The 26,916-nt window shown below is 30.3% G+C and overlaps 1 protein-coding gene across 3 annotated transcripts in view; it reads left to right on the top strand.

The window, feature by feature from the left end:
• CHD1 (chromodomain helicase DNA binding protein 1) overlaps nucleotides 1–26,916 on the top strand; it is a 114,828-nt gene that overhangs the window by 58,921 nt on the left and 28,991 nt on the right. For all 3 annotated transcript variants that reach the window (XR_007953244.1, XM_051994187.1, XM_051994196.1), the window contains exons 16-32: nucleotides 95–257; nucleotides 2,311–2,463; nucleotides 4,594–4,665; nucleotides 5,071–5,220; nucleotides 7,575–7,723; nucleotides 7,899–7,995; nucleotides 8,086–8,181; nucleotides 14,168–14,344; nucleotides 14,526–14,686; nucleotides 16,081–16,122; nucleotides 17,136–17,266; nucleotides 20,626–20,764; nucleotides 20,973–21,123; nucleotides 23,418–23,540; nucleotides 24,288–24,416; nucleotides 24,864–25,127; nucleotides 25,699–25,839. Coding sequence is in view for 2 of the 3 variants with exons in the window: in XM_051994187.1 (XP_051850147.1) it covers nucleotides 95–257; nucleotides 2,311–2,463; nucleotides 4,594–4,665; nucleotides 5,071–5,220; nucleotides 7,575–7,723; nucleotides 7,899–7,995; nucleotides 8,086–8,181; nucleotides 14,168–14,344; nucleotides 14,526–14,686; nucleotides 16,081–16,122; nucleotides 17,136–17,266; nucleotides 20,626–20,764; nucleotides 20,973–21,123; nucleotides 23,418–23,540; nucleotides 24,288–24,416; nucleotides 24,864–25,127; nucleotides 25,699–25,839 (2,338 nt within the window). In the remaining variant the exon portion in view is untranslated. The remainder of the gene's footprint in view (nucleotides 1–94; nucleotides 258–2,310; nucleotides 2,464–4,593; nucleotides 4,666–5,070; nucleotides 5,221–7,574; nucleotides 7,724–7,898; nucleotides 7,996–8,085; nucleotides 8,182–14,167; nucleotides 14,345–14,525; nucleotides 14,687–16,080; nucleotides 16,123–17,135; nucleotides 17,267–20,625; nucleotides 20,765–20,972; nucleotides 21,124–23,417; nucleotides 23,541–24,287; nucleotides 24,417–24,863; nucleotides 25,128–25,698; nucleotides 25,840–26,916) is intronic.

Genomic DNA, 26,916 nt, shown 5'->3' with positions numbered 1-26,916 from the left:
TCTAGTAAGCTAGGTTGTGTCTTGAGTTCTCTTAAGATTTCAAAGATGTATCTCTTTTCTAATGAATATGCTACATCTATGATTTTTGTTTTAGATGGATTTTAACCAGGAATTACAAAGCCCTTAGCAAAGGTTCAAAGGGCAGTACCTCAGGCTTTTTGAATATAATGATGGAGCTCAAAAAGTGTTGTAACCATTGCTACCTCATCAAACCACCTGATAATAATGAATTCTACAATAAACAGGAGGCCTTACAGGTAAGTTTTTGGATATTTTTATTTTGGATTTCAGTAAAGCATTTCATAAAACATATTTCAATAAAGTATATTCTAGATAGTTGAATCTTACGGCAAAAAATTTCATTTTTGGCAATAGCCCATTATTATTAGGGTTTTAAAAAATATTTTGTGTTTGAGCATACATAAGTTATTTAAAGTTAAAGTTTATAAAATGAGTTTAGCAACTGTCTTGAATTGTTATATAAATGTTTTTGTTATATTGATTTAGTTTTTACTCAAAAATTATTCTTATGTATAAAATAATATTTGTGCCAAATTGCTAAAAGTGTTACTGGATTTCCATTATCATATATCATAGCAAAGAAGTCAATCTTTTATATTAGAAAATAGCATTCCTAAAATAGAGTCAATTTAGAACTTCAGTATATAATCTAAAATTTAGCAATAAATAAAATTCTGACTTCAGAATCAGCTTTTTACTGGCAAAAAGAAGAGACTAACCAGAAGTTAGAGCTAGTTGCCACTGTTAGCCGTAAAGGAACATAATATAAACATCAGCAGTAATAAGCTCTTTGTTCTGTGTATCTTCTTTATATTAATTACCAGCAAAGTCTTAATTTTCTCAGAACCTTTATTTATAGCTTTGTTGTGTGATGATGGTGAGTCCTTTCTTTGTTGTTTTTTTTTTTTTTTTTTTTTGACATGCTAATACATCTGTCAGAAAAGGTGAGGAAATGGGATTAAAAGTACATGTTTTTGATCTGTAAAGACTCTAGAACGATTTGTGTCTGCAGTCATGTTGTAGAACTTTTCCATTTCAGTAATTATGTTAAAAAATATTCCTTGTAGATAAACTTCTCCTTAGTGGGATGAAAAATATCTTAGGGGAAAGTATGGTTCTCTTTATTTCATCATTTGATAACTCCTGTGTTAGTTTTCTTTTAAAATATCCTTGGATATTTTAAATATTTCAGGTAAATTCCTTTAGAATAACTTATAATTGGATTGTGAATTCCATATCTAATTTATGGATCTAGTTCCCCTTACTATCAGATTACTTTGTTGAATGGAATTTACAATAACTGTAGAGTGTTTCTATTTCCCAGTCATTTTTGAGTGTCCTTTCCCAAATAAACAGGCTTAATTGAAAGGCAACCCCCAAAGTAAAATTTGTGTTCTTTTAGGGGGAGTGGGGTGAGGGAGTATGGAATTTCACTGATGTAGGGAAATCCTGGTAATCAAACTTAATCCATTAATTTAAGCTAACAATTTATTTTGTAATGAGTCCTGATCAGTTGCTTACTTGAGCACTGAGTAGTTTAGTAATTTGTCCCTCATTGCATAAATGTGTATAAAGCAGAATATGCGAGCTCTGGACTTTCTGAATATAAAGCCAATTCTTTAATTTGCTATACTTTTTTCCTCTCATTTGTTATAAGTTCAAAGGGAAGAAAATGGCAATATCATAAAAGAGAGAGAAAGTGTATGTATTTTATTTTAGGAAAAGTCAGCTTGTATTTTATATAATAAATATTATTTCTTAATTAGTGACAGGTCAATTGAAAAATGAGGAATTTTAGTGACATTGCATATCAGGTATTTTAACTGTATACATAAGGTTTTATCAAAATTAAGATTTCATTTGAATTTTGAATGGTATGGCAAGAGGGTATTGGCTTGGTTTTTGACTTCTAGTTTTTCTTTTCTTGCTGGTGCAAGGTTGGTCTGAAGCAGAAATCTTTTCAAGACTTGGAATTAAGTGACAAGTATAAGATGAAACCCAAATTTTTGTTAGGGAAAAACCCAATTCAGCTTGCAGTGACATATAATAGTAAATTTCAAGTGAAAGAAAAGTGGGAAAAAGCAGATTAAAATATTTTTAAAGGAGATTGAAAGTAATAATAGTTTCATTTGTGTGTGTTTTTAAGAGTTAAAAATATAAACTAAAACTTCTTTTCAAAACATCTAATTTTATTTTTCATTATGTTCTTTAAGCTATGTTTAACAAGCTGCTATGAAGAATTACATTGCATTTTAGTTTCACACTATATAATTATAATTTCTTTTTTAGCATTTAATTCGAAGTAGTGGAAAATTAATTCTTCTCGATAAGCTGTTGATTCGGCTAAAAGAACGGGGCAACAGAGTTCTAATTTTCTCTCAAATGGTGCGGATGTTAGACATACTTGCAGAATATTTGAAGTATCGTCAGTTTCCTTTTCAAGTAAGATCTTAACTTTAAACTTGTTGATTCTTATATTTTAGTTTACTTTTCAAGAAAATTAAACAAAAATATCTTTAAAACATTTATTAAATGATATTAAATGATACATTTTTAAAAAAGTTTTTTATTTTCAAAACATATACACGGATAATTTTTCAACATTGACCCTTGTAAAATGTTGTGTTTCAGATTTTCCCTCCCTTCCTCTAACCCTCTCCCCTGGATGTCAAGCAATCCAATATATGTTATACTTCTTAAAATTTATGTTAAATCCAATATGTGTAAACATTTATACATACAATTCTCTTGCTGCACAAGAAGAAATATCAGATAAAAAAGGAAAGAAAATGAATAAGAAAACAAAATGAAAGTGAACAACAAAAAGAGTGAGGATGTTATATTGTGATTCACATTCAGTTCCTACAGCCCTCTCTCTGGGTGTAGATGTCTCTCTTCATCACATGATCATTAGAACTGGCATCAATCATCTCATTGTTGGAAAGACTCACTCTTTCAAAAGATCTTTTGCTTTTATCATTTTTATGTTTCAACAAGTCTCCTCTTTTTCCATTTTTAATCTTTATTTCTGCTCATTCTTTTTACTGCTAGCCATAAACTATTCCTTCCCATTCTCTGAGTTGTTTCCATATTTATAATTTCATTTAACCTTTTTTAAAGCTTAGTGAATGGCTTATAAACATTCTGTGGGGATTGATCCAAATCCAAGAACATAGCTGAATGACAGACATGTTTCAAGTAATAGTTTTAGATAAGAAAAGCAGAATGAAAAAAGGCCTCAGGGCAAAATAAAAGTATTTTCTTTTTTTAGAGATCATTGTTTAGAGACATTTTTCAAATGCATTCCTCATGAGACTTATTAGGCCAACACGATTTTGAAATGTTCCTAATATGTTATAACCAGAGCATACTACGATACTATAGAATCCCACTATAACATCATTTGACTCAATCACTAATTTATATAATTGTTCTTGTGGAACTAATCAATCCCTATGCAGCTATTCGGTACTGGTGTTGTTGGTAACAATGTGATAGTTAAGTAAATGTAGGAATTCTAAGAAGAGTTACTTAAATGTTTTTTAAATGCTTTAAATGTTTCAAGTTTATGAGTTTATATGTGCCATGATGTAGTAGGATAATATATTACCTAAAGTAGATATAATTTATCATAAAATGGAATTGAAATTCAGATATATAAGGTATTGTAAGCTTTGCAAATTAGTGTTAAGTCTAGTTTAGATCTTTGGATCTAGAGATACTCTGTATTTGTAAATTTCTTGAAAATAAAAATTTATTTTCTTGAGAAAACATCCAGATTATCCCTGCCTTTTCACTTCCACTTGGTGGTGTTATTATTTAGTGTAAAGACATGGCGTCATGGAATCTTCATTTAAGATCAGACTTTGCTACTGTGTGGTCCTGGACAAATTGCTTTAATGCTTTAGGCCTCATTTTCCTAATTTGTAAGTGAGAGGGTTTGACTAGATCAGGGATGTCTAACAATAACTGAAACAGATTAAAATGTAATTGGGATTTAAGATGTAATTTAACAAAATAAAAATAAAATCAAAGATAATTTTAATGTTTTTTGGTAATTCATTATGTAGTAAGCATGGGTCCTTAATGTATGATACAGTTATCCACCATATCCCCATTTGAATTTGATATTGTAGGACTAGATGACCTCCCATTCTGCCTCTAGATAATGTGGTTCTAAGCCTCTCTGAACTTAAAGCAATGGTCAGTTGGTCATAAATTCATCTGGAAAGTTAGAATTTAGTGCCAATTATGACTAAATTGAGAGTAATTGGCAAAGTTAAAATTTTAAAGTAATTGGCACAGAAAAATGTTTAACAATCTTGTATTATTTTAAAGAAGTTTGTTTCATTATTTAAGTGACTTTAGATGTATGACTTTCCCAAAAGAAAGGACCATGTTATGTTATCCTCTAAACCCATTGAGAGATACTAGAATTAATTTACTTTTATTAGTGAGCTTTATATTTTTATTTACATTATTTTGTGATTTTACTTCATTTTTCATTTATAAATTTTGACTTAATTACTGTTTTGCCATGTTATCTTAATTGATATGTTTTTGTCATTCTAGAGACTAGATGGTTCAATCAAAGGAGAATTAAGAAAACAAGCATTAGATCATTTTAATGCTGAAGGATCTGAGGTGTGAATTTGATTTTTTTTCTCCCATTTAAACATTTAATATTTATATGACTCTTCTGTAACCATAATGATATGATAGTCTATTGTAATTTTTTGAAAGCACTTGAAATATCTATATATTGGTCAATTCAATTAAGAAAATTATTCCAAAATAGATTTCTCCAATATTTTTGCATTTAAAGAATTTTTTTTATTCCTATGTAAGAGAGAACTGCATCAAATTTTTTATAGAATAAGTTATGATGCAGAGTCATTTGCTCAAAGGTAAAATTGCCTTTGACATTTAAAATTTGCTAATTCCCTAATATAATTAATTTCCACTCAGAATTAGTATTGTTATATCATGTTTCTAATGACATTCAATCATGATGGATTTAAAAGTGGTATTTTTTTTTTATTTCCATAGGACTTTTGTTTCTTACTTTCCACAAGGGCTGGAGGACTAGGCATAAATTTAGCATCTGCTGACACTGTTGTTATATTTGATTCTGACTGGAATCCACAAAATGATCTTCAGGCACAAGCTAGAGCCCATAGAATTGGACAGAAGAAACAGGTACAAACACATCAATCTGAAATCCAATTTCAATAAGAATTTTTTAAATTGATAGTTTTTTTGGTTTGTTTGTTTTTGTTTTTTTAAATGTAGATTGAAACTAGATAATCATGTCGCTAAAATATATGGTGGATTCTTGGACTTAATTAAGCCCCACTGATCCTAAAGGGATTCTGGGTAGATTTCAGGGAATCTCAGAAGTTGGATATAAAAAAATGCATCTTTATTTCAATATAATATTTTCTTTATAATCTTATATATTTTACTCAGTATTTAATAAAAATTATACTGAGAGAAAATCCACAGACCTTACTTGCATACCAGAGTTCTTGAATCCATGACTCATAAAAAAGATTAAGAAACCCTGTCCTAATTGATTTATAGCTGAATCTTCCCAAAGTTCAACAACTCACTTCAAGTAAAGCTGGAACTAATTTTTAAGAAGGCCATACCTTTAAAATAATTTAAGGCATTTATAACTGTAAAATGTGATGTTTTTAGTCCTTTTGTTTGAATATAAAAATATGGGAATCATTTCACTTATATTTGGCAGAATGTGTTTGATATTGTATTGACTTATCATCTTTCTTAGACAATAGTATTCTTTCCTCATATTTTGAAAAACTGTATGCTTAAAAGCCATTCCAGTTTTTCATCTTATTAAATAACTGTTTTTAGTTGTTTATGCTAATCTGGCAGATATTAGGTATTGTGTAATCTACCTCTATTGTAGAAATGGATCACTTCCTTCTAGTATTACATTTTGACACATGCTATCAGGATATTAGGAATCAAATAGCTAAATGTCACTGTTTGGAAATTATTGTATATGAGTTTTTTGTAAATTTTGGAGGTTCTTGTGCTTTTAGCACAGTTTATTCAGTAAGCTAAGAAATTTGAAGGTAGATGCTCATTATCCTTATTTGTTCAAAAATCTTTCTTTAGTTTTTCTACATTGAATTTCCTTAGAGCTCTTATGATTTAAGCTTTTTGATCTCTTTACTACTTCATATTCGCTTTCCAGGTTAAACTCTTCTTCCTTCTCATAATATTTTTAAAACTTCAGATGTGATTTGTGAGGAATTTGTTTTGTGTGTTTATTCAGAAATTTTTTAGTCATTTTTTTATTTTTGACCTTATTTGGGGTTTTCTTGGAAGAAAAATTGTAATGGTTTGCCATTTTCTTCTCCAGTTCATTTTGCAGATGAGAACCTAAGAAAAAAGGGTTAAGTGACTTGCCCAGAGTTTAAACGATTTCTATGGATGTTCCTATCTCTAAAGATTTTTTTTTCTTTTAGGGATGACTTCAGAATTTTTATTTCTTGTTCTTTCTCTTCAAAGGTCCAGGTTCACATTTCCAACTATCTGCCATACTTCTTCCTTTTACCTTAATTAATATGTCAAACTATGAATTTATTCCCTTGTTCTCTGTTAACAATAGAAAATAACTTACTTTCTCTGACATTCCTATTTCTGTAAAATTAATTACCTATTTTCTATCCACAGATTTGAAACCTTGAAATAATGATTTAACATTAACTATCCCTACCATGTGCAAAACATTGTGTCTCTTCTGCTGCACTTCAATTAAATGAATAAGTGAATCTTTAGTGTAGTGTCCAATCTCTCCATTCCCTTCATTCCAATTCCACAATAATCACCTAACTTCGGCCTTTTACTTATTTGAACTATTGGAATAGCTTGTTAACTGATTTCCAATCTTCTAATCACTTTCCTTCTCATACATTTTACTCATTGCTGTCAAATAAATTTAGTTTAAATCATGACAATCCTTTGCTCCAGGACTTTTAATGATCTCTTATTTCTGTGCAGTGAAGTCTACATAAAGTCTCATGTTTAATCTACTTTCTAGCTCTATATACCATTACTATCTTTCACATGTCCTATTCTTTTCTGTAGCTAAGCTGCTTTGAACCATGCTTTTTGCTTTTCTTTAGTGTTCTCATACACAAGATGCTCTCATTCGCTTTTACCTTTATGAAAATCCTATTCCTCTTTCATGGCCCATCCCAATCCTATCTCTTCTACAACATTCTCCAATCTTTTCAACCCAAGTGATTTTTCTCTTATATTTCTAGAGTGCTTTGACGTTTAACTAGTTTAATATGACACTATGGTTGTTTTGTTTGTCCTGTTTTTTTGCAACTAAATTAAAGTATCCTTCAAGAAAAGAAGCTTTTCATCTTTGTTATCTTCTTGTTGCAAACAGTAATGCTTTGCCTGTATCAATGAACTATGTTGATAGTTGTATTCCCTAGTAAGGCATCTTTCTTTGTAACAATAATAACTTTATTTTGTCATTTATATAAATTGAAGTGTACTTTTTTATATAGGTTAATATTTATCGTCTAGTTACAAAGGGATCAGTTGAAGAAGATATTCTTGAAAGAGCCAAAAAAAAGATGGTGCTTGATCACCTAGTAATTCAGAGAATGGACACAACTGGGAAGACTGTACTACATACAGGTTCTGCTCCTTCAAGGTAGATGTTTTATAAGCAGAAAATGAGTTGATAACATCAAATAATTGATTTAGGTGCTGATTTTTGTCTAAATTTTCATGGATGTAGATAGCTAAACACTTAAATAGGTATTTTTACATGTTGAGTTATCTTAAGAGTGTATATATGTTTCATGGTATTTTTTTCTCTGCTTTAGTTCTACACCTTTTAATAAGGAAGAGCTATCGGCAATTTTAAAATTTGGTGCTGAAGAACTTTTTAAAGAACCTGAAGGAGAAGAACAAGAGCCTCAGGTAAAAAGAACTTAACATATAGAATTTATGTGGGGAAAGATAAGACCACACTTTAAGTTCCCAAGATTAAAACCTTCTTTGCAATTACAGGAAATGGATATTGATGAAATCCTGAAGAGGGCTGAAACTCATGAAAATGAACCAGGTCCATTAACTGTAGGAGATGAATTGCTTTCCCAGTTTAAGGTATATTTTTCATTTTTGAAACATTTTTTAAAGAAATAATTTACATGAAAAATGAGTCAATATCATTTCAAATCAAGATAAATACACTCTTATCAGAATTCAGGAACCCTGGGTTTAAGTTCTTGTTTCTGTATTAAGTGGCGGTCCTAATAAGAATGGCTATCATGTTGAGAAGAGATATATGCCATACACTGATCATTTGTTTGCTGGGGAAAGAGAAGACTTGCGGTTAGGCACATAAAATACGACATCCATCTTAGTATTTGAACCTATTTTGTGGATGGAAAAATACTTATTCTGCTTTGAAGTGGAGGGCAAAATTAATAGTGATCAGTTTTGAGATAGAGATTTTGGCTTAGTGTTTAATTTTTAAAAAGCAAGTTCCTAATTATTAGATTGTTAGAATGAATTGTGTTGCTTTAAAAGGCAGCGAGGTACATGATTGAGATTTTGAATGGGGATGTCTTTTTAGGTGTAAGTTTAAATTAAAGGATCTTGAGAGACCTGAGATTGCATGATATTGGGTAAATTATATAATATTAATGGGCCTTGTTTTCCTCTATTAACTGACTTTAATTTCCCTCTTAACTGTCATTTTTTGACTTAGCATAGTTTTTCCGTTGTCACACTTAAGTATTTATTTTCTTCATAATTTGCTAGAAAATAAAAGGAGATAGTCTTAAAAATTTTTTTAGCTTTTTATTTTGAAGATACATTCATAGTTTTCAACATTCACTCTTGCAAAACCTTGTGTTCCAATTTTTTTTCTCTTTCCTTTCCCCTATTCCCTCCCTAAGAGAGCAAGTAATCCAATTTATGTTAAACATGCAAATTTTCTTTATTTATTTCAACGTTATTACAACGTAGATAGCCTTTTAAAGAAAATATTTGTCCTATTAGGGTAGCCTATTTAACAGTTAATGGAATTAGGTTATATAAATTTTCATAATATTATTAATTCTTGTTATTTTCCTAGTTAAAATTTAAGGATATAAGTAAGGATATGAGTTGGAAGCAGAAATTATTAATAAACTAATTAACTTGAGGGTCATGCTTTTCTTATTATATAATTTTCATTGCTGGCAATCTTTTAGCAGACTTGATTCAACCAGGTTAGTTCTAGTCTGCTAGCCACTGAAATAAAATTTTTGCAGAATATAAGTTTTCAAATAAGATATTCAGAAGTGTCACTTTTTTCTCAGAAATCTTAAGTAATTATATAAAATAGCAAATAGTAATTGTAGGCACATAACTTCTAAATGTCAATATCTAAGGTATTGCTGGAGGTTTTATATAGGTTTATAGCACTTAACTTTAAAAGAATATTAAGTATAATTCTTTATCCATCTATCTTTAAATTGTTTTATTTTTTTCACTCAGCAATAATTCATCTTCTCACCTACCTCAGTTGAATCAAAGGAAAAACAAAAGGAAAACTAACATGTATATTTAAAGAAAACACATTTTTGTATAGATCATGTCCAAATAAGAATGTGTATAAGGAAAAGATAGAAATTGTGTTTATTTAACTGTCGTTTGGTCCTCTGGACTCCTAGTTAATCATTTACATTGTTCAGATGTAATACTTTCAGAGTTGTTTGTCTTTACCATATTCTTTATCATGGTATCACTTGTTCTCCTAGTTCTGATCATTTCACTCCAGTTTATAGAAATCTTCCCAGGTTTCTCTAAAAAGCATTCTTTTCATCATTGAAAAACAAGAACCCACAATAGTATTCCATCACATTTATATACTATAATTTGTTCAGCCATTTCCCAGTTTGCAGGAACTTGCTGATTCCTGTTCTTTGCCACATTTAAAAGAACTATAAAAATGTTTGCACATCTTTAGAGCTTGCTTTGCTTAGAATCAATTCTTTCTTTAATTTACCCCTCAATAATTCCCCTTTCTTTTTTCTTTCCTTTCTATTATTCCTTGAGTGAAATGTTTTCTATATCCAACTCTATCTGCTTGTGTCCTTCCCCTTTTTGACCAGTTCGGATGGCACTGAGGTTCAGATAAAATCCACTCCTCTCATCCTATCCTGCTGTTTGTATAGCTGTCTATTTGTATACTCCTCCTGATTGTGCGAGATAATCTCTCCTAAACTTATTTTCCTTCCCTCCCCAGTGTATTTCTCTTGCCCTTTGCTTTGCTAAAATCAAGATAGAAAACAATTTTCAGGCCTTCCTTCTATTTAAATCCCTTCTCTTACCCCTGATAATGTTAGATTCAGGGGGAATAGAACATATATCATCTCCTCACATTTGAATGTAAGTAAATTATCTTGTTTTAAGTCCTTGATTGCTCAAGTTTATCTTTTTATTAAAATTTGTCATATTCATTTCCATGTAAAATATTTTAAATTCCCTTTCTAACTCTTACAAAATCCAGAAATTTTAGTTGACTTTGTGTGTAATCTGTGTTCTTTCAGACTTGACTTGTAAGTGGTTTCTTGGTGCATTGAGTGTTGGGTAGTTTCAAGAATGCACAGAAAGTCGGACTGGAGGCTTGGAGTCTTTCATTGCTCCCAGGGCAAGGTCTGGTTGCTGCCTCCTTAATCTTGAGTTCTGAAATTTAGATTTGAACCACAGTAGACTGCTACTGAATTCACAAACAATTCAACTAGCTGAGAAACTATTAAGGTTCAGATTGACAGAATTATAAGTTTCTTCTTGGTCTGGGAGGCCTACCTTGGTTTTTCTCTGGCAGACTTCAGATGGGGATAGAAGCTGAAACTAAAACAGAAACCTCACTCTGATTATAAGATCTGATTATAAGAAGCCAACTATTGCTGTTGGCTTCTAAACTTGCTTCTTCTGTCTTGCTTCTCCCAAACAGGAACTAATCAGTGAGCAATAAAGTTTCCTCAAGACACCTGTTCCCATTTCAGTTTCTGTCATTGGTCTGGGGTTGATTCTAGAAGCTCCTCTTACCCTGTGGCACAGTCTCTCCTGGAATGGACTTCTCCTGCATTGTTCTTGGCCACATTCTCTCTGTAGTCTCCATGTTTACTTTCTCTCCGTGTTTATTTGGTTTGGCAAAATGACTCTGAATTTTTTCCTTCTCCTTCCTCCCTCTCCTCCTCTCCCCATTAAGATTTGATCTGGTGCATTTACTAGATTTCTTTGGAGGATTTTTGAAGGGAATTCAGTATATTAGTTTCTGCTAATCTCCTTTATTTTTTCTGTTTTCCAGCTTCTCTGGAAGCATTGTCTCTCTCTCTCTTTCTCTCTCTCTCTCTCTCAGAAATTTATAACCAACTAATGAACTTACTACTTTTTCTACTAAAAGCTGTATTCCCCCAAAAAGTATTTAAATGCTATCTTCTTCTTTTCTCTATCTGTAAAATTAAAAGTCCATCTCCTTGCAATATTTCCTTTTTTTCAAGATGTAAACTGCTTGAAAGAGTAGATTTTTAAAAATGTCCTTTCAAGTGATAGTACCTTGCACATAATTAATAAAAATAATAAATACACACATAAATATTTGTTGATTGACATAATTACTTGACCCTGATATCTAGATGATATATTAGAGAAGCAGAACAGTTCCTGTTAAGATAGGAAGAGGTCTAAATCATACCTCATATACTAGTTATGATTCTTTGTTTAACTTTTTTAATCTTAAGTTTCATCATTTGTAAAAATAAAAATTAATTTCTGTAGCACTTAGTTTCACAGAATTATAGTGAAGATGAAATGAGATAATATGAAGTGCTTTTTGAATTTTAGAAAGTTGTGTTTTGAGCATTCTAACGGGGAGGGAATGTAATGGAGGTAAATTTAAATCTATACACACACATGTATATATACATATATGTATAAGATAATGAATAGATTTTATTTTGGGGAGGCAATTGAGGTTAAATATTAGCACGAATATAGATTTGATTTGTGTGGTAAGGCAAATGAGGTTAAATGCCTTGTCTGGGATCACACAGTTAGTAATGTCTGAAACTAGATTTGAACTCAGGTGTTTCTGACTTCAAGGCTGGTGCTCTATCTACTGTGCTACCTGGCTGTCTCTTAGATTTTAATTGTTGAATATAGAAAAACTTTTATTAGTAGGATTTTTGTTAAAGTTATCTTAAAAATATCAAATAGTGTTGCTATTAGTATTAAGGGTCTGTTTAGTAAGTATATCTAAGTCGGACCAGTTCCTTGATAGTTTAGTTTTAATATTGAAATGAAACATTTTCACTTAACATTACATCACTTAACATTTAATAAAAGAAAGTTTACAAAGCCAAAACATAGACACACTATTATTCTACAGAAAGGCTTTTGCACTTTTCATGCATCATTTTTCACCTTGCTGAGGTACATAAAATTAGTAGGATAGAGCATAGTGAAGTGACTGTAAAACCACATTAGTATGTATAGTCTTAAGACCACCAGGAAACTGCAGGCACAAAAATGATGCTTAAGTCTGAGCTAATCAATTCTTGGGGGCAGCTTCTTTAACGTTTAGTGGGGAAAAAAACCTTTTAAACTGCTTAGGGAGAGAAAACTTGGTGGGTATTGATCCTGACATTGTACTCCTGTAGTAAGTTTCAAAAAACCTTTTAGAGGACCTTCTGTGTTATAAGGGACTTTAGGAATTTTATTGAACTTTCCTAATCTTGCAAATGTAAAGGTCTTACAAAAGTCTCTACCAGATAGAGGGGAGAGAAACTAAACTAAAAAACATCTCAAAAAAAAAAAAAAAAAAAAGACTTGTTTGCCATGCTGCTCTATCCTGAAGGAATGACCACAAATGTAGAAGAGGACAAAACCCAGGAATCTTATATTTTACCTTCCCTTTTTAGAAGAACAGAGTCCTTGAATTTAATAAGCTGGTATCACACTTCTGTTGATCTTGATGGCCTTCCTGATGTAAGGCAGTAGACATTAGTGGTACTAGCAAAAATTGATAGCTTAGACACCATCACCAGTTTTTTATACATATATGTATATGTATGTATGTATGTATGTAAAATGTGGTCCATGATTCAAAGTGGTGAAATAGTCAATGAAAAAATTTTAAAATAGCATTTTAGGTCTGTTTATTGATGTAATATAGTAGCAAGAGATAAAATGTAATTAAAACTTATTATAAAGCAATATAGTACAGAAAGCAAAATTTTGTAAAATTAAAACACTGAATATTATACCTAAGGATAACCCATTGCTGACATGATTAAAAACATCATTATGATTATGTGAATTCTTTTTTTATCAATATGGAATTCTTTCTTTAAAAATTTACACGGCTAGACACAGAAAGTGTATGTCTTCACAAATATGCATATTAATATTCTCATATAGTCAACCACTGTAATTGGATGGATGACTTGAATCATTATCTAAATGAGTCAGTAATGCTTTAATTGTGATATTGTTTTCCTTGCAATGTTTTCCAACAGCTGGGCTAAAATAACTTGAAAACCAGTATCAAAAACAGTTTGAATCATCTATGCTTTCTTATTTGACCACTAGAGAATTAGAAGTGATCAGTGGCCTCTCAGAGTACAAGTATTGCAGGACTAATAAAGAAACATTGATTTTACCTCCCTTGGTGGTTCTTAGATACTTTAAAACCAGGTTTTTTTTGTTTGTTTTAGAAAATGTAAGTTTTAGCGTTATCCTTATCCAGAATAAGCTTGTTATAAATAAATAAATGATTATTGAATGTAATTTAATCAGCAGTTTTTCTTGAGACTTTTTTTTTATGTAGAATTTTTACTCTGATGTAACATATTATGTAATAACAAAGATTTTTGTTAATTAAATTAAAGAAAAATAAAATCTTGGACTTTGAAGGAACTTTGGAGATTGCCCAGTAAAGCCCCTTTATCTGATAAATTAGCCAAGAAAAGCGCAGGAAAGACACAATTTATGATTATACTCATAGGAAAAACAAACAATGCTTCTCTAACATTAACTAACTAATTACTATGTGAATTCCTCCAATGATCTTTTTTAAAATTCTCATTTTTATTAGGTGGCTAACTTTTCAAATATGGATGAAGATGATATTGAATTAGAACCTGAAAGAAATTCAAGAAATTGGGAGGAAATCATTCCCGAAGATCAAAGAAGAAGGCTAGAAGAAGAAGAAAGACAAAAGGAACTTGAAGAAATATATATGCTACCAAGGATGAGAAACTGTGCAAAACAGGTAGCTTTTAATTTAAAAAAAAAATATATATATATATAAAATGATAAATCATACTTGAAATTAAATATGAATTTTCTTATGACTGGACACAGAATGAAACGTACATGTATGAATATGGAGTTATTTCTAAGAACATTATTATTTCGGTTACTTAGAAAAATTTGACACCTTAAAATTTCAGATTAGCTTCAATGGAAGTGAAGGCCGGCGCAGCAGAAGTAGAAGATACTCTGGGTCTGATAGTGATTCAATATCTGAAAGAAAAAGGCCAAAGAAACGTGGAAGACCAAGGACTATCCCACGAGAGAATATTAAAGGATTTAGTGATGCAGAAATTAGGCGGTAAGATTAAATAAAACCATTTTGCTTCAACTTGATGTTAATACAGGGTACAGCTAAAATAACATCAAACTCTCCCATCTTTTCCAAAGGTCAAGTTCAACTTATGCAGGAACTGAATTTGTTAACTAAGATTTGTTTCACAAGCAGTTTTGTGGTTCTGCTTCTGTGTGGTATTGGCCTTGCATTTCATCCTATTTATGTACTATTAGGTTATTTAAAATACTGATACCTAACTTAATGTTTTTGGTCCCATAATGTAGCTAGCTTAAAAATTGTTGCCATTTTGAGTAATAAAAGTATACGTTGACACAAGAGTTTTCTTTATCCTCTATTGCTTTTTTTTTGCTAATCCAAACCATTCTTGATACATTAAAGAATCCAACTCATCTTTATTTTTATGAAGGGATAAGTTATTTGCATTTTTTTTCTATAAACACTGCAATGATTTTTTTTTAAAAGAACCATGTTAATTACGATATTTGAGTTAAGAGTGGCAATTGGGAAGTAAGGTCAGATAGTTATGCAGTATACAGTGGAATATCCCTTCAAATATGTTCATGTATGTGCAAATGCATTTCTTTAATGGTAGTGGAAAAATAACTGTCATTTTTGTTTATGTAATCTTTGGATTTGAAGTTTGTAAAAATGTTATTCACTTCTGTATTTTCAGAGTTTCTATTTATTATTTCTATTAAAACCATTGTAACCTTTTTCTTTTAAATTATAGACATGACATAAAGTTCTTCTCCATCAGAAAGCTAAAGTGCTGCAGCTTTTATTAAAGATACTTTCATGCTTATTTGAGTGGTTGGATCCTTTCTTTAGAAGAGGCATTTGACCCTTCTTTCCTTCCATAACCACTTATATGTTTTTGTTTTTTTAAATAAGATTTCCATTTTTCAGTATTGGTGTCACCTCATAACTTGGAATTCAAATCCTTGACTAATTATCAGAATTCTTTACTTTCAACTTGACTGTATCAAGGGAGTGTTAATATGGTTGTCACCCACCCTGAATTCATTGAAGCCTCCATTTCCTATGACTTAATGTCTAGCTCTGAAAAAAATTTTTGTCTTGTGAAAATAATAAAATAATTTCTGAAATAAATTTTAGCTTCTATTGTTTTATTTGTACTGGTTTCTAAAATTAGTATAAGACTGGGTTTTTAAATATGTGTGTATATATATGTATATATATATATATATCCTTTGGATTGGGGGGGTCATTCTTATTTTTTTTTTTTTTTGCATTGTCCATTTAGTTTGTTCGTGATAGCAATACTTTGTTTTTTTTTTCATTAATAAGCCTTTATGCCCACTATTTATATAAATATATATTTTTTAATAATGAAGTTTAGTTGACCATACATTTAAACAACAATTATTTTCTGTTAGGTTTATCAAGAGTTACAAGAAATTTGGTGGTCCTCTGGAAAGGTAAATGAAATTATCCTTGAAGTAAAATGTTGTTATTTCCAAATAGATGGTTGTATTTTTTTTGTTCAGAAAATTTGTGCTTATATTTTAAATTTAGGTGCCTCATTTTCACTTATTTGGGGAAAAAAGCTTTTAAGAACATTTTTTTCTACTAATGGGAAGACTAAATGATGTATTTTAGTTTCTAAAATCCCAGCTCAAAATTCTGTGATTCTTTAAATAATTTAACACTATTCTGATTTGCATAAGTTTGCTATGCAAATCTAACCAACATTCAAACTGAAAAACCTTTGGTTTTTCTGAGCTGGCCTGTTAACTCCTGTAATAGTCAGTGATTTGAATATTCTTTTCCCTTTTTTTAGCCAAACTACTGCTAAAAATTTAATTTTGGTCAAACTGTCCACTAAATGCAGGAAATTACGTATTGTATTCTGATGACATTTCTTTGTTCAGGTAAAACATTGCATTTTAATAGTTAATTTTCATTTGGTTCCAGAAAACCTACTTGAGTATTATTCATTTAAACAAACTGTTTGCAATAGTATTTGTATTAATATCTTATTTATTCTTGGAAACCAGAAGTGATATAATACGCTATTGTATTTATTTGAATTATTAATTTTTAAACTTTTTAATATTTATCAGAAATGTTAATGTTCTTATTGATTCATTTAAAATTGTCAGGTGATTCATGATTTCCAGATTAGAAAAATGACATTTTAGCAAGTGACAAAAAAAAAAAAAAAAAAAAGAGAGAGATTTATACTAAACTACTATGCTTGTGGAAAAACTATATTTCCCGCTAAATATTCCTGTGACTTTTTATTATTTTGTTCAGGTTGTGTAAACCAGAATTTATAGGATCTTAACTAGAGCTAGAATAGCCTCTACACTTCTCTGTTCTTTCCTTGAGATCATTTATGTAAATATAAAGGTTCTGTATAAATGTCAACTATTGGCATAGCCTGCAACTTATTACACCTGATAAATCTTTTGCTGATATTTTATTACAGATTAGATGCGATTGCTCGAGATGCTGAATTAGTTGATAAGTCAGAGACAGACCTGAGACGTCTAGGGGAGCTGGTGCATAATGGGTGTGTCAAAGCTTTAAAGGATAATTCCTCTGGACAGGACCGAACAGGTATAATGTCAAAGCACTATTGAAAGTTTCTTAAAAATGCAAAAGAAAAAAAGTCCATATTTGATCACAATTCTTATTAAACTGTAATTGGAAAAATACTAAGTATTTAACATGTTTTCTTTAGAAAAAATTTTAAAAATCTCATTGTTCATTAAAAGCTGTCTGCCTTCAGAAGAGAATCACAGATTTTTAAAAATTGATTGAATGAGTCATTTATTTCATTGAGTTTTCACTAATCCATGCATACTATTTTGCCTAGTCCTTATTGAATGGTATTCTTTTGAAATAATTACTTGGGATCCAGTAAAATGGGGATAATAAGGAATGATGTCATTCATTGGCATCATTCATACCAGATACTAACTCTTGTTATAGATGCTTCAGGTTGCCCAACATGCTTTCTTAGAGGCTAACTTTTGCTTTTATTTAAATTCATTTCATTGAGAGAATCAAATTGATTCATGATCTCATTGTTGAAATATTCCCTTTGACAGTATAGGTGGCAACCTGGTTCAAGCCTGCATGTTCTTGTGCAGTACTTTGTCCATGTCAGTCCTTAACCTAAGAGTCCATTCAGCATGCCAGTTCTTTTTTCCTATCATGTAATATTACAAGTATCTTAACAGAGTATACAGATCATAAGTTGATTACCCTTAATTCTTATCACATGACCACTCTGCCTTCTTTTTTTGTTCATACAGTTTTTTGATGATATCCATTCCACTGCCGTAATTTATTTACTACTTGCAGCCTGATTATATCTACCATGTATCTTTCCTTTGTCTTGGGTGATAACACATTTAATTCTTTGGAGAATACTGTTCTATAACCCACAGCCTTACAATAATAATTGTCAAATATTTATATTAAAAATTAGGCTTTAATATTAGAAAGAATTTTGGAGCCAATAAAAGTGATCTTTTCAATATGGGGCCCATTTCGTCTATTTACACTGTCTGTCCAAAACATACTGATGAATACCAAATATACAGATTGTTCATTTAACTGCATGTCACAGCCTGGACAATATGTATTCTTGATCTATTTGATTTTTCCTGTTTAGTAGTTTCAGAACTTATCAAGAAGATCTTACGATGATGCAACCAGAAAAAAAGTAATCTCCAACTAGGAGTCTCTGGAAGGCCAGTAGGGAACTTATATAGACTTAAAATAACCAATTTTGATTTATAAGTTTTCTTGTACTTTACAAATTTAATGAATTAAGGTTATATTATTGGACTCTCCATGGTTCAAAATCATCCCCAACATATTTCCTGATTTTTTTTCTATTGGTCTTAGCAAAAGAAAGCAGAGCTATTCTTGGGTGGCAGGAAAGACAGATGCAAAGCATGAAGTAGGCTGCATAGTATCGAGAGAGTGGTTGATGAAATTGGTATCAAGATATGCTAACTGTTGTATGTTCTGACATTTTGGTGTGTGCTAATAGAAAAGTTTCATTATGTGGCAGTTTTGATTAATTATTTTTGTGGGATTAGGAAGGTTATAAGAGAAACTTCTTTGGGTATAGAGGTAGTATATAGTTATGACTATGGGGTTAAAAAAATAAAAGACATCCAGAAAATTTTAAATTATGCAAGTCTCTTATCTCATCTTTAGCATTGATGAAATTGGTCATAATTTACTTAAATATATTAAGAGATTTCTGGAGTGAGTTTTGATTAGTTATTTGTCATTACATTTAAAGGATGTGAAATGCAAATCTCTTAAATACTGAATGATTTTAATATAAATCAGGATTTTTTTGAGCGTTTAAGAATGGAAGCATAAAAAGAAGCTATTTGGTTATTAGCTTGTCTCTTTTGATGCATAAAATAATTTAACCAAATTTTTAAATGACATGTATATTTTCTATCTGTGTGAGGCAATTTGAACAAAATAACAAATAAGTAGATGATTAATTTAAATGAAATGAACTATAAATTCTGTAGATTAAAAATAAGACATATAAGAATATTCTAAAACATCACAGCAGTCCAGTTTGTTTCTTTACTTGTAATATTATTTAAGTGGAAATAGTTAAACACAGAGCTTTTATGACAGATCGTTCTAAGAAAACATCTACTGGTGGTTCTTTTTTTTTTTTTTTTTTTAACTATTTTATTCCATTAATGGGAATTTAATTTCCTTCTTTCCTTTTGGGAAAAAAAGGAAAGAAAACAGATTATCACTTTGGCCAATTCTTTAAAATGTATATCTCATTTTCTTTCAGTATTTCTTAAAAGCTTACTATGTGCCAGGCAGTATTCCGAGCACTAGGAATACAAAGAAGGGAAAAAAATAGTCTACCCTCAAGAAGCATATAATCAAATGGGACAGACAAGAAACATAGGTGCAAAGACACTATGTACAAGATAAAGAATAATGAACAGAATACTAGAATTAAGAAAGATTTGGGAGAAGGTAGAAAATAGTATTTTAGTTGAGATTTGAAGGAAAGAAATCAAGAGGTGGAATTTAAAAGAAAAATCATAGAGAGCAGCCAGAGAATATGTTAGGTAGAATGTCTTGTTCATGGAATACAAAGGAAGCTTGTGTCATTGGATCAAAGAGTACATGGAAGGTGTAAGATATAATAAAAGAAAAAAAGAAAATGAGGGAGTTAAATATAAATGGCTTAGAATGCTAAACAGAGGATTTTTATATTTGAACCTGGAGGTGATAAGTGGCCACTGAACTTTGAGTGTGAGGGTGATGTAATCAGATCTGAGTTTCAGAAAAATTTGGTGGCTGAATGGAGGACAGATTAGAGTGGGGAGAGATACGGCATCAGACTCACCAGCAAGCTGTTGTAGTAGTCTTTTATCATAGTAGTAGGAGAGGTTAAAAAAGATTAATGGAGAGATGTTCCAAAGGTGAAATAAATAGGCTTTAGCAACATACTGGATTTTGAGGGAAGAGATAGTGAAGGGTTGCAGATAATATGAAATGAAGATGATAAGCCTAAGGACTGGAAGGATAGTGATTCTTTCATTCTAAATCATTTTTTCTGTGTATAGTAGTTTTTATCAGTAATACGCTTTAACTATAATTGGTCATAAAATTGAACAGAATTTTTAAGTGTTTCATATTGTCATTACAGTATTGTTTATTGTAAAGTTGTTTTCCTGGTTCTTTTCACTTAATTTTGCATCAATTCATACATATTTTTCCGGTTTCTCTGAAATCATTCTTTTGTGGTTCCTAATGGTTTAATAGTACCTCCATTATACATTAATTCACTGTAATTTGTTCTCTTTATTTTTGTGTTATCTTTGTATTGCTATAATTTGTATCTTATAAAATTATTATATGTCATCATATTATATATAATTATATCAAAATTTAATTTTCTTTTTAAGGTGGTAGACTTGGAAAAGTGAAGGGTCCAACATTCCGAATATCAGGAGTACAAGTGAATGCCAAACTAGTTATCTCTCATGAAGAAGAATTAGTACCATTGCACAAATCAATTCCTTCAGATCCAGAAGAAAGGAAACAGTAAGTATTTTCCTCTGTTTAAAATTGTTTTTTGATAATGATTTGTATTATTTGTTATAATCTGTCTTTCATGATCTTAGGTCCCATAATCTTGAATTTTTTTATATACAAATAATTTTTTTAATATTTATTTAAGTTTTTATTTTTATTTATTTTTTTATAAAAAAATAAAATGAAGTGACTTAATGAGTAATTAATTTCTTGCTAGGTATACCATCCCATGTCATACAAAGGCAGCTCACTTTGATATAGACTGGGGCAAAGAAGATGATTCCAATCTATTAATAGGTATCTATGAATATGGCTATGGCAGCTGGGAAATGATTAAAATGGATCCTGACCTTAGTTTAACACACAAGGTATGTATGTTTAAATATTCTCAATTTACATCTTAGATTTTTCTTTGTTAATGTAAATTTTGTTTCTTTAAACTGAAGCTTTGGATTAGGAGTCAGGGCATTTATATTCTAGTTTTTTATGTATGAGGTAACTTAGTTTTTATAGTAATAGAGACACTTATCTTTATTTGTAGGCAATTCAAATGCCTTAACTTTTCTCAGCCCAAGTTTCCTCATCTGCAAAATGGGAATAATTGAACATTTATGCCTAACATGGCCTAATTGGCCTTTCTGAATCCATTATAGTATCCTCTTTTATGACAATTCTAATACCAAGTTTTCTCCAGTTCAAAAATTCTTTTTTAAAGCAAATTCTAAGAGTCAACCTTTCTGTGAGTCAGTGAGCCTTTTGGCACCCTGATAAAGCCCATAGCTTTCTCAGAATGATTTTAATGCATAAAATTGAATATGTAGCATAATAAGGAAACCAATAATAACAAATGAAGTTATCAAATTTTAAAAAATTCTTAATTCCCCAAGAACTCCCTTACACTAAATATATTTTTAAAAGTTTTAGATTATTAAATTTTTAAATATGAACTTTTGATAAATATTTAGTTTTCTGAAAAAAATGCCAGAAAATTTTGACATTTTTAAAAATTTGAGAATAATTATTTTAAAAATTAAATGCTTTAAAATTTTAGGTTACTTGAATCTTTCTAAGTACCAGGGACTCAAAGCAAATTTGGGCTTAATGAAAGATAGTAAATTTGATCTCTCACAAGTATTACTGATATTTGTAGGATGAGACCTATGCATAAAGTATGACTCTTTAAGAATGTAGACATTCAAAAGAAATAGAATAGTCAAAAAAAATGAGTCATCATATCATTATATGTTAGGAAGGTATATTCATCTGAGGAAAATCAAAAGCCAAAACAGGGAGCAGTGTAGTGGAAAATATTTCAGGTAAGGATCAATAAAGACAAAAACAGAACCAATATTGTCATTAGAATAAGACTTATCTTTTCTCTGTCAGTGATATAGATAAAACATGAATTGCATGCTTACTAAATATATAAATGATATAATATGGGAAAATAACTAACATCTTGGTTATCAGAGTTGGAATACAAAAATAGCTAGAAAGGGTAGACTGTTGAGTTGAGTTGAATAAGATATAATTTAATAGAAATAAATGTAATAGTTCTAGTTGACTGAAAAAAAATTCATCATAGATAAGTTGAGGGAGAAATGACTAGAAGGTAGTTTGAAAATGATCAGAGAGCTTTAGTAGATTGGAAACTCAATTTTGAGTCAATATTGTGTGTTAGCATTTTTTTTTAAGAAAGAAAGAAATTTGACATCTCTGTCTTGATTAAATACATTTCTAGACTTTCTAATCATAGAGGATCAAAAACCTAATAAATCAGAAGGATAAAATCTAGAATAAGGAAATCATAGTCCTAGTACCTTTTGTATTGGTGTGACCACATCTGGAATATTGTGTTTAGCTTTGAGCATTACATTGATAGTTGTATTCAGGTATTTAAAAAACTGTCACCTTGAACAGGGATTAGACTTGTTCCTCCCAACCCCTAGGAGCAATAGATAGATATTAGGAAGAATCAGATTTAGGTTTCGGGTGAGGAAAAAGTTTTACAACAGAATTATTTAACATCAATTTATTCTGAATTGTCAGAGAGAGAAAAACTTTTTAAATTTAAAGTTTTAAAATTTATATTAAATTTGTTAATCTTTGTCAAAGAAAATATATGTTATAAAGTTATTTCCTGGTATCTCCATATCATTGATAACATATATATATATATATATACATACACACACACATGAATGATCACTGCATAGTGTAACAATTTTTTAATATACAATGTGAAGATTTATAGTAAATTCTTATGAATGCAAAAATTAAAGAATTTCACAATAGTTTTCCTGGTGTAATCTACTGATTTCTTTTCTTCCCATTTTGAAGAGTTTTTAAAAGAGTAGTTGTATTTGTGAATAAATTATTTTTGTTTGTTATATTATTTAATGTTTTTATATTCTTTGAGAGATCATTCCCACAAAACAGAACTTTCCAGTCCTGTGGAGAAGGATTGATGCAGATGTTGTACATCATCTTTCTGCACTGCCTTTTTAAACTTTTTACCAGTACTGTTAGTAAATAGAAAACCAGATGATATATATAATAAAGTTTTTGGTAATCATTAAAGAATTATATAAATGTTAGCTGTTATTATTGCTATTGTTATTAATAATTCAATATGAGACTTTAAAAGTTAATTACTTTTCAGATTCTACCAGATGATCCTGATAAAAAACCCCAAGCAAAGCAGTTGCAGACTCGAGCAGACTACCTCATTAAATTACTTAATAAAGATCTAGCAAAAAAAGAAGCCCAGAGACTTTCTGGTGCGGTAAGTACAATTTGTTTGCTAGTAGGTTTCTTTCTACACATTTGATCAAAAGTTTTATTATTTGAAATCCTAATTTTTACTTTCTCTTTTTTGTTCATTTCTTTATAATATCTTTTATCATGAATCATAGGACAGGAAATATCAAAAATGTGATACCACATATCTGACTCTTTTTTAGAAGGGACGTTATGGTAGAATCAGAAGACAAAGGTTTATCACATTTAGAGAAATGATACAGCTAGAAGGAGGTAGCTTGAGAGAGGAAAAGAAAGAAAAGGAAAGGAAAATTTAGGCAGGAAGTAATGAAGATATTAGTCTTTGGGGAGATGAAATACCTAAGAGTGGGATAGGATTACTAAAAGAGAGGTAGGAAAATAAACCATTAATTTTTCATTTTTGTATAAGATTTAAGGGGCAATAATTGGAAATTCATGAAACTTGGAATCATTTTCACTTTTACCTTTGATACATGCTCTAGGGATTAAAGTGTTCCTAATTTCTTCCCTTTTTTTGAGTATGAAAACAATTGCTATTAATACTTATAGTGTAGATTTGGGGAGTCATTATTGAATTCCACGTAATTTATTAATTGACCCTCATTACCTCTATGTGTTTGTTTTTATGATTGCTAATTGCTTGTCATTAAAAATAATTTAAATGGATGTTAATATTTGTGATGTAATGAATTAAGTTCTCCACAACTCTCTAGAGAGTTGATGAATATAAAAGTGAAATCCTTATTTTTAGGGAAATTCGAAGAGGAGGAAAATAAGGACTAAGAAAAATAAAATGGTGAAGACTGTTAAAACGAGAGAAGAAATAAGAAGTGATTCTTCTCCATTACCTTCAGACAAATCTGATGAAGATGATGACAAGGTGAGAATAATTTTTTAAAATGACTAAATTTTTTTTTGCTCTTTTAAAGGTATTTGGTGAGTCTCTTATTGATGATTTAAATTAATAATTTGAATTAAGACACTTGCCATAGTTTCTCACGTGGAAATTCTCTTTCTGGCTCATATTTCATGGCTCAATTGATACAAAGTTTTACTCATCACCAAAGATTTTTCTTTCAAAATTTCCTTTCATATTTGCCATTTGAATTTTTTCCCTTTCTATTTCATTATGAATATTTGATGGGGCTACTGGGTTTCATTTTATTACAAGAAAAGCTTGCATGTATCAACAGGATTTGAAGTTCTTTCACTCAGATTTCATATTTGTGCAAGCACTCTTTATTGTAGAAGGGAATCATTAATTTTTAATTAGTTAGTTATTACTGAGACTTGGTTAGTAATATGGTGCAAATTTTGCACTTTGCAGGATGAGATCACTTCTGTGAAACATCCAAATAGAAAAGTAAAAGCAGAAAAAGACAGTGAAGAAAAATCTGAGCCAGATGTTTGTGTAAAGAAGGAACAAGAAGAAAAAAGGGAAGCAAAAGAAAAGGAAAATAAGAGAGAACTTAAAAGGGAGAGAAAAGAAAAGGAGGATAAGAAAGATATAAAGGAAAAAGATATTAAAGAAAAAAGAGAAAGCAAAATAAAAGAAGCTATGCAGAAAGACAAAGACATAAAGGAAGAAAAGGTATGAAAATCACATTATGCAACTTTAAAATATGGAAAATTTAATAAAATATTCACATTCAGGGGAAGAAATACTGTCTAACAATTTTTCCAATATTTTAATTTCAATGAAAACCTTTCCCCTCAAGTACTATTTCTACTGGTAACAAAAGAGAAAAACAGTTTGGAAACAAATTGAGAATATGTTCTTCATATTATAAAAAGTATTATCTATGTAGTACTTAACACTTGGCATATTTTGCATACATTGTCTCATTTTAATCTTCACCACAACCCTATTAGGTAGATAATATTAGAATTACTAGTAAGTGCATTATTATCCTATTTTTATAGTTGAGTAAATTTAAAGCTTAGAGAGGTTAAATGACTTGCCAAGATCACTTGCCAGAGGTTAATGTAGAAAGAAATTATAGAAAATTTGTACATTTTCTTCATTTTTCACTTCCCCAAATCAATTTGGGAAAGGTAGGATTTGAAGAAATTTAGCAAGGATAAATACTATTGAGTCAGAAGTTTAAAAAGGTATATTTTTTGCTGTAGTCAGTTTATTTTGTCTTTTTTTTCCCCCTTAGCTCAGTGAAACCAAATCTGATAGCAAAGAAAAATCTAAGAAATCCACAATTTCAGATGCTCCAGTTCATATCACTGCAAGTGGGGAACCTGTTCCTATATCTGAGGATTCTGAAGAGCTGGATCAGAAGACATTCAGTGTAGTAAGTAATAGGCTTTCTGTCAACATTGAGTTATTTTAATATTATTTTGGTTGAAACTATATAATTTAGATATCTATAATTTAAAGATTAAAAAAATTTATATTAGAGTTAAATTGAATATTCTGTAATTCAAATCGATTCCCATCACAATATCATTTATAATATTCACAAGAGTTTTTTTTTTTTTAATAGGTCACTTTCAGTAAGAACGTGGAATATATTTTATTAAATTGTCCCTAATTCTAAGGTCTTATATTTCTTAATTATATCATTTGTCATCTAAATTAGTCAAACTCTCTCACTTAAAATACCTTTTACTGTAGATGAAATTAAAGATTTTTTAAAAGTACATCTTGGATTGTTCCCTAAGGGAAATTTAGTTAGTCTGGGAAAAGTTGCCTTAGTTGTAAGGTAGTCTGAGACATGGAGCCTCAGCTTTCAGAAGGATTCATTGTACCCTGCTGTCTAAATATGTACTATCTTGTCAAACAAGACTGCTTTGAAAATACATAAATGTGAAATTATAAGGTCATGAAGGAAACAAAAGAGATCTAGATGCTGTAAAAAGCAAGGAATGAATGAACTGAAAAATTTGATGGATATTATCTGTTAGTGGTTTTATTCATCTGTCTTATGGTTAGCTATCATTTCTGGAACTTCTAACACTAGAGATCCATTGCCTTTCACTTCAGTCAACCAACATTTATTCGTCAGCTTAACTGTGTTAGGCACTATCTGCAGCTATCTTTGTCCAGGCTCCTGTCATTTCTCACCTAAACTCATAATTGGTCTCCCTGCCTTAATTTTCTTTCCTTCAGCAATCCATTCTATACACAGCTACCATATTCATATTCTTAAAATATCTGATTATGTCACTCCTTCTTGATCAGGAGCTTGATCAAGAAGCTTCAGTGTTTTCAGATCTGTGTGTACTCATATTACTCTCCCCACACATACATCCCATTCTCTCTCCCTCATTGCCATTAAGATAAACTATGAACTCTTTTCTTTGACTTTTTAACAGTCTGACTAGATCTGTCTTTCCAAGATAATTACATACTACATCTTATAACTCCT

This window comes from Antechinus flavipes, chromosome 1 (genome assembly GCF_016432865.1).
Source record: "Antechinus flavipes isolate AdamAnt ecotype Samford, QLD, Australia chromosome 1, AdamAnt_v2, whole genome shotgun sequence".
In the NCBI taxonomy this organism is placed as follows: domain Eukaryota; kingdom Metazoa; phylum Chordata; class Mammalia; order Dasyuromorphia; family Dasyuridae; genus Antechinus; species Antechinus flavipes.
The sequence above is the reverse complement of the archived record's forward strand: the minus strand, read 5'-3'. Positions and strand labels throughout refer to the sequence as shown.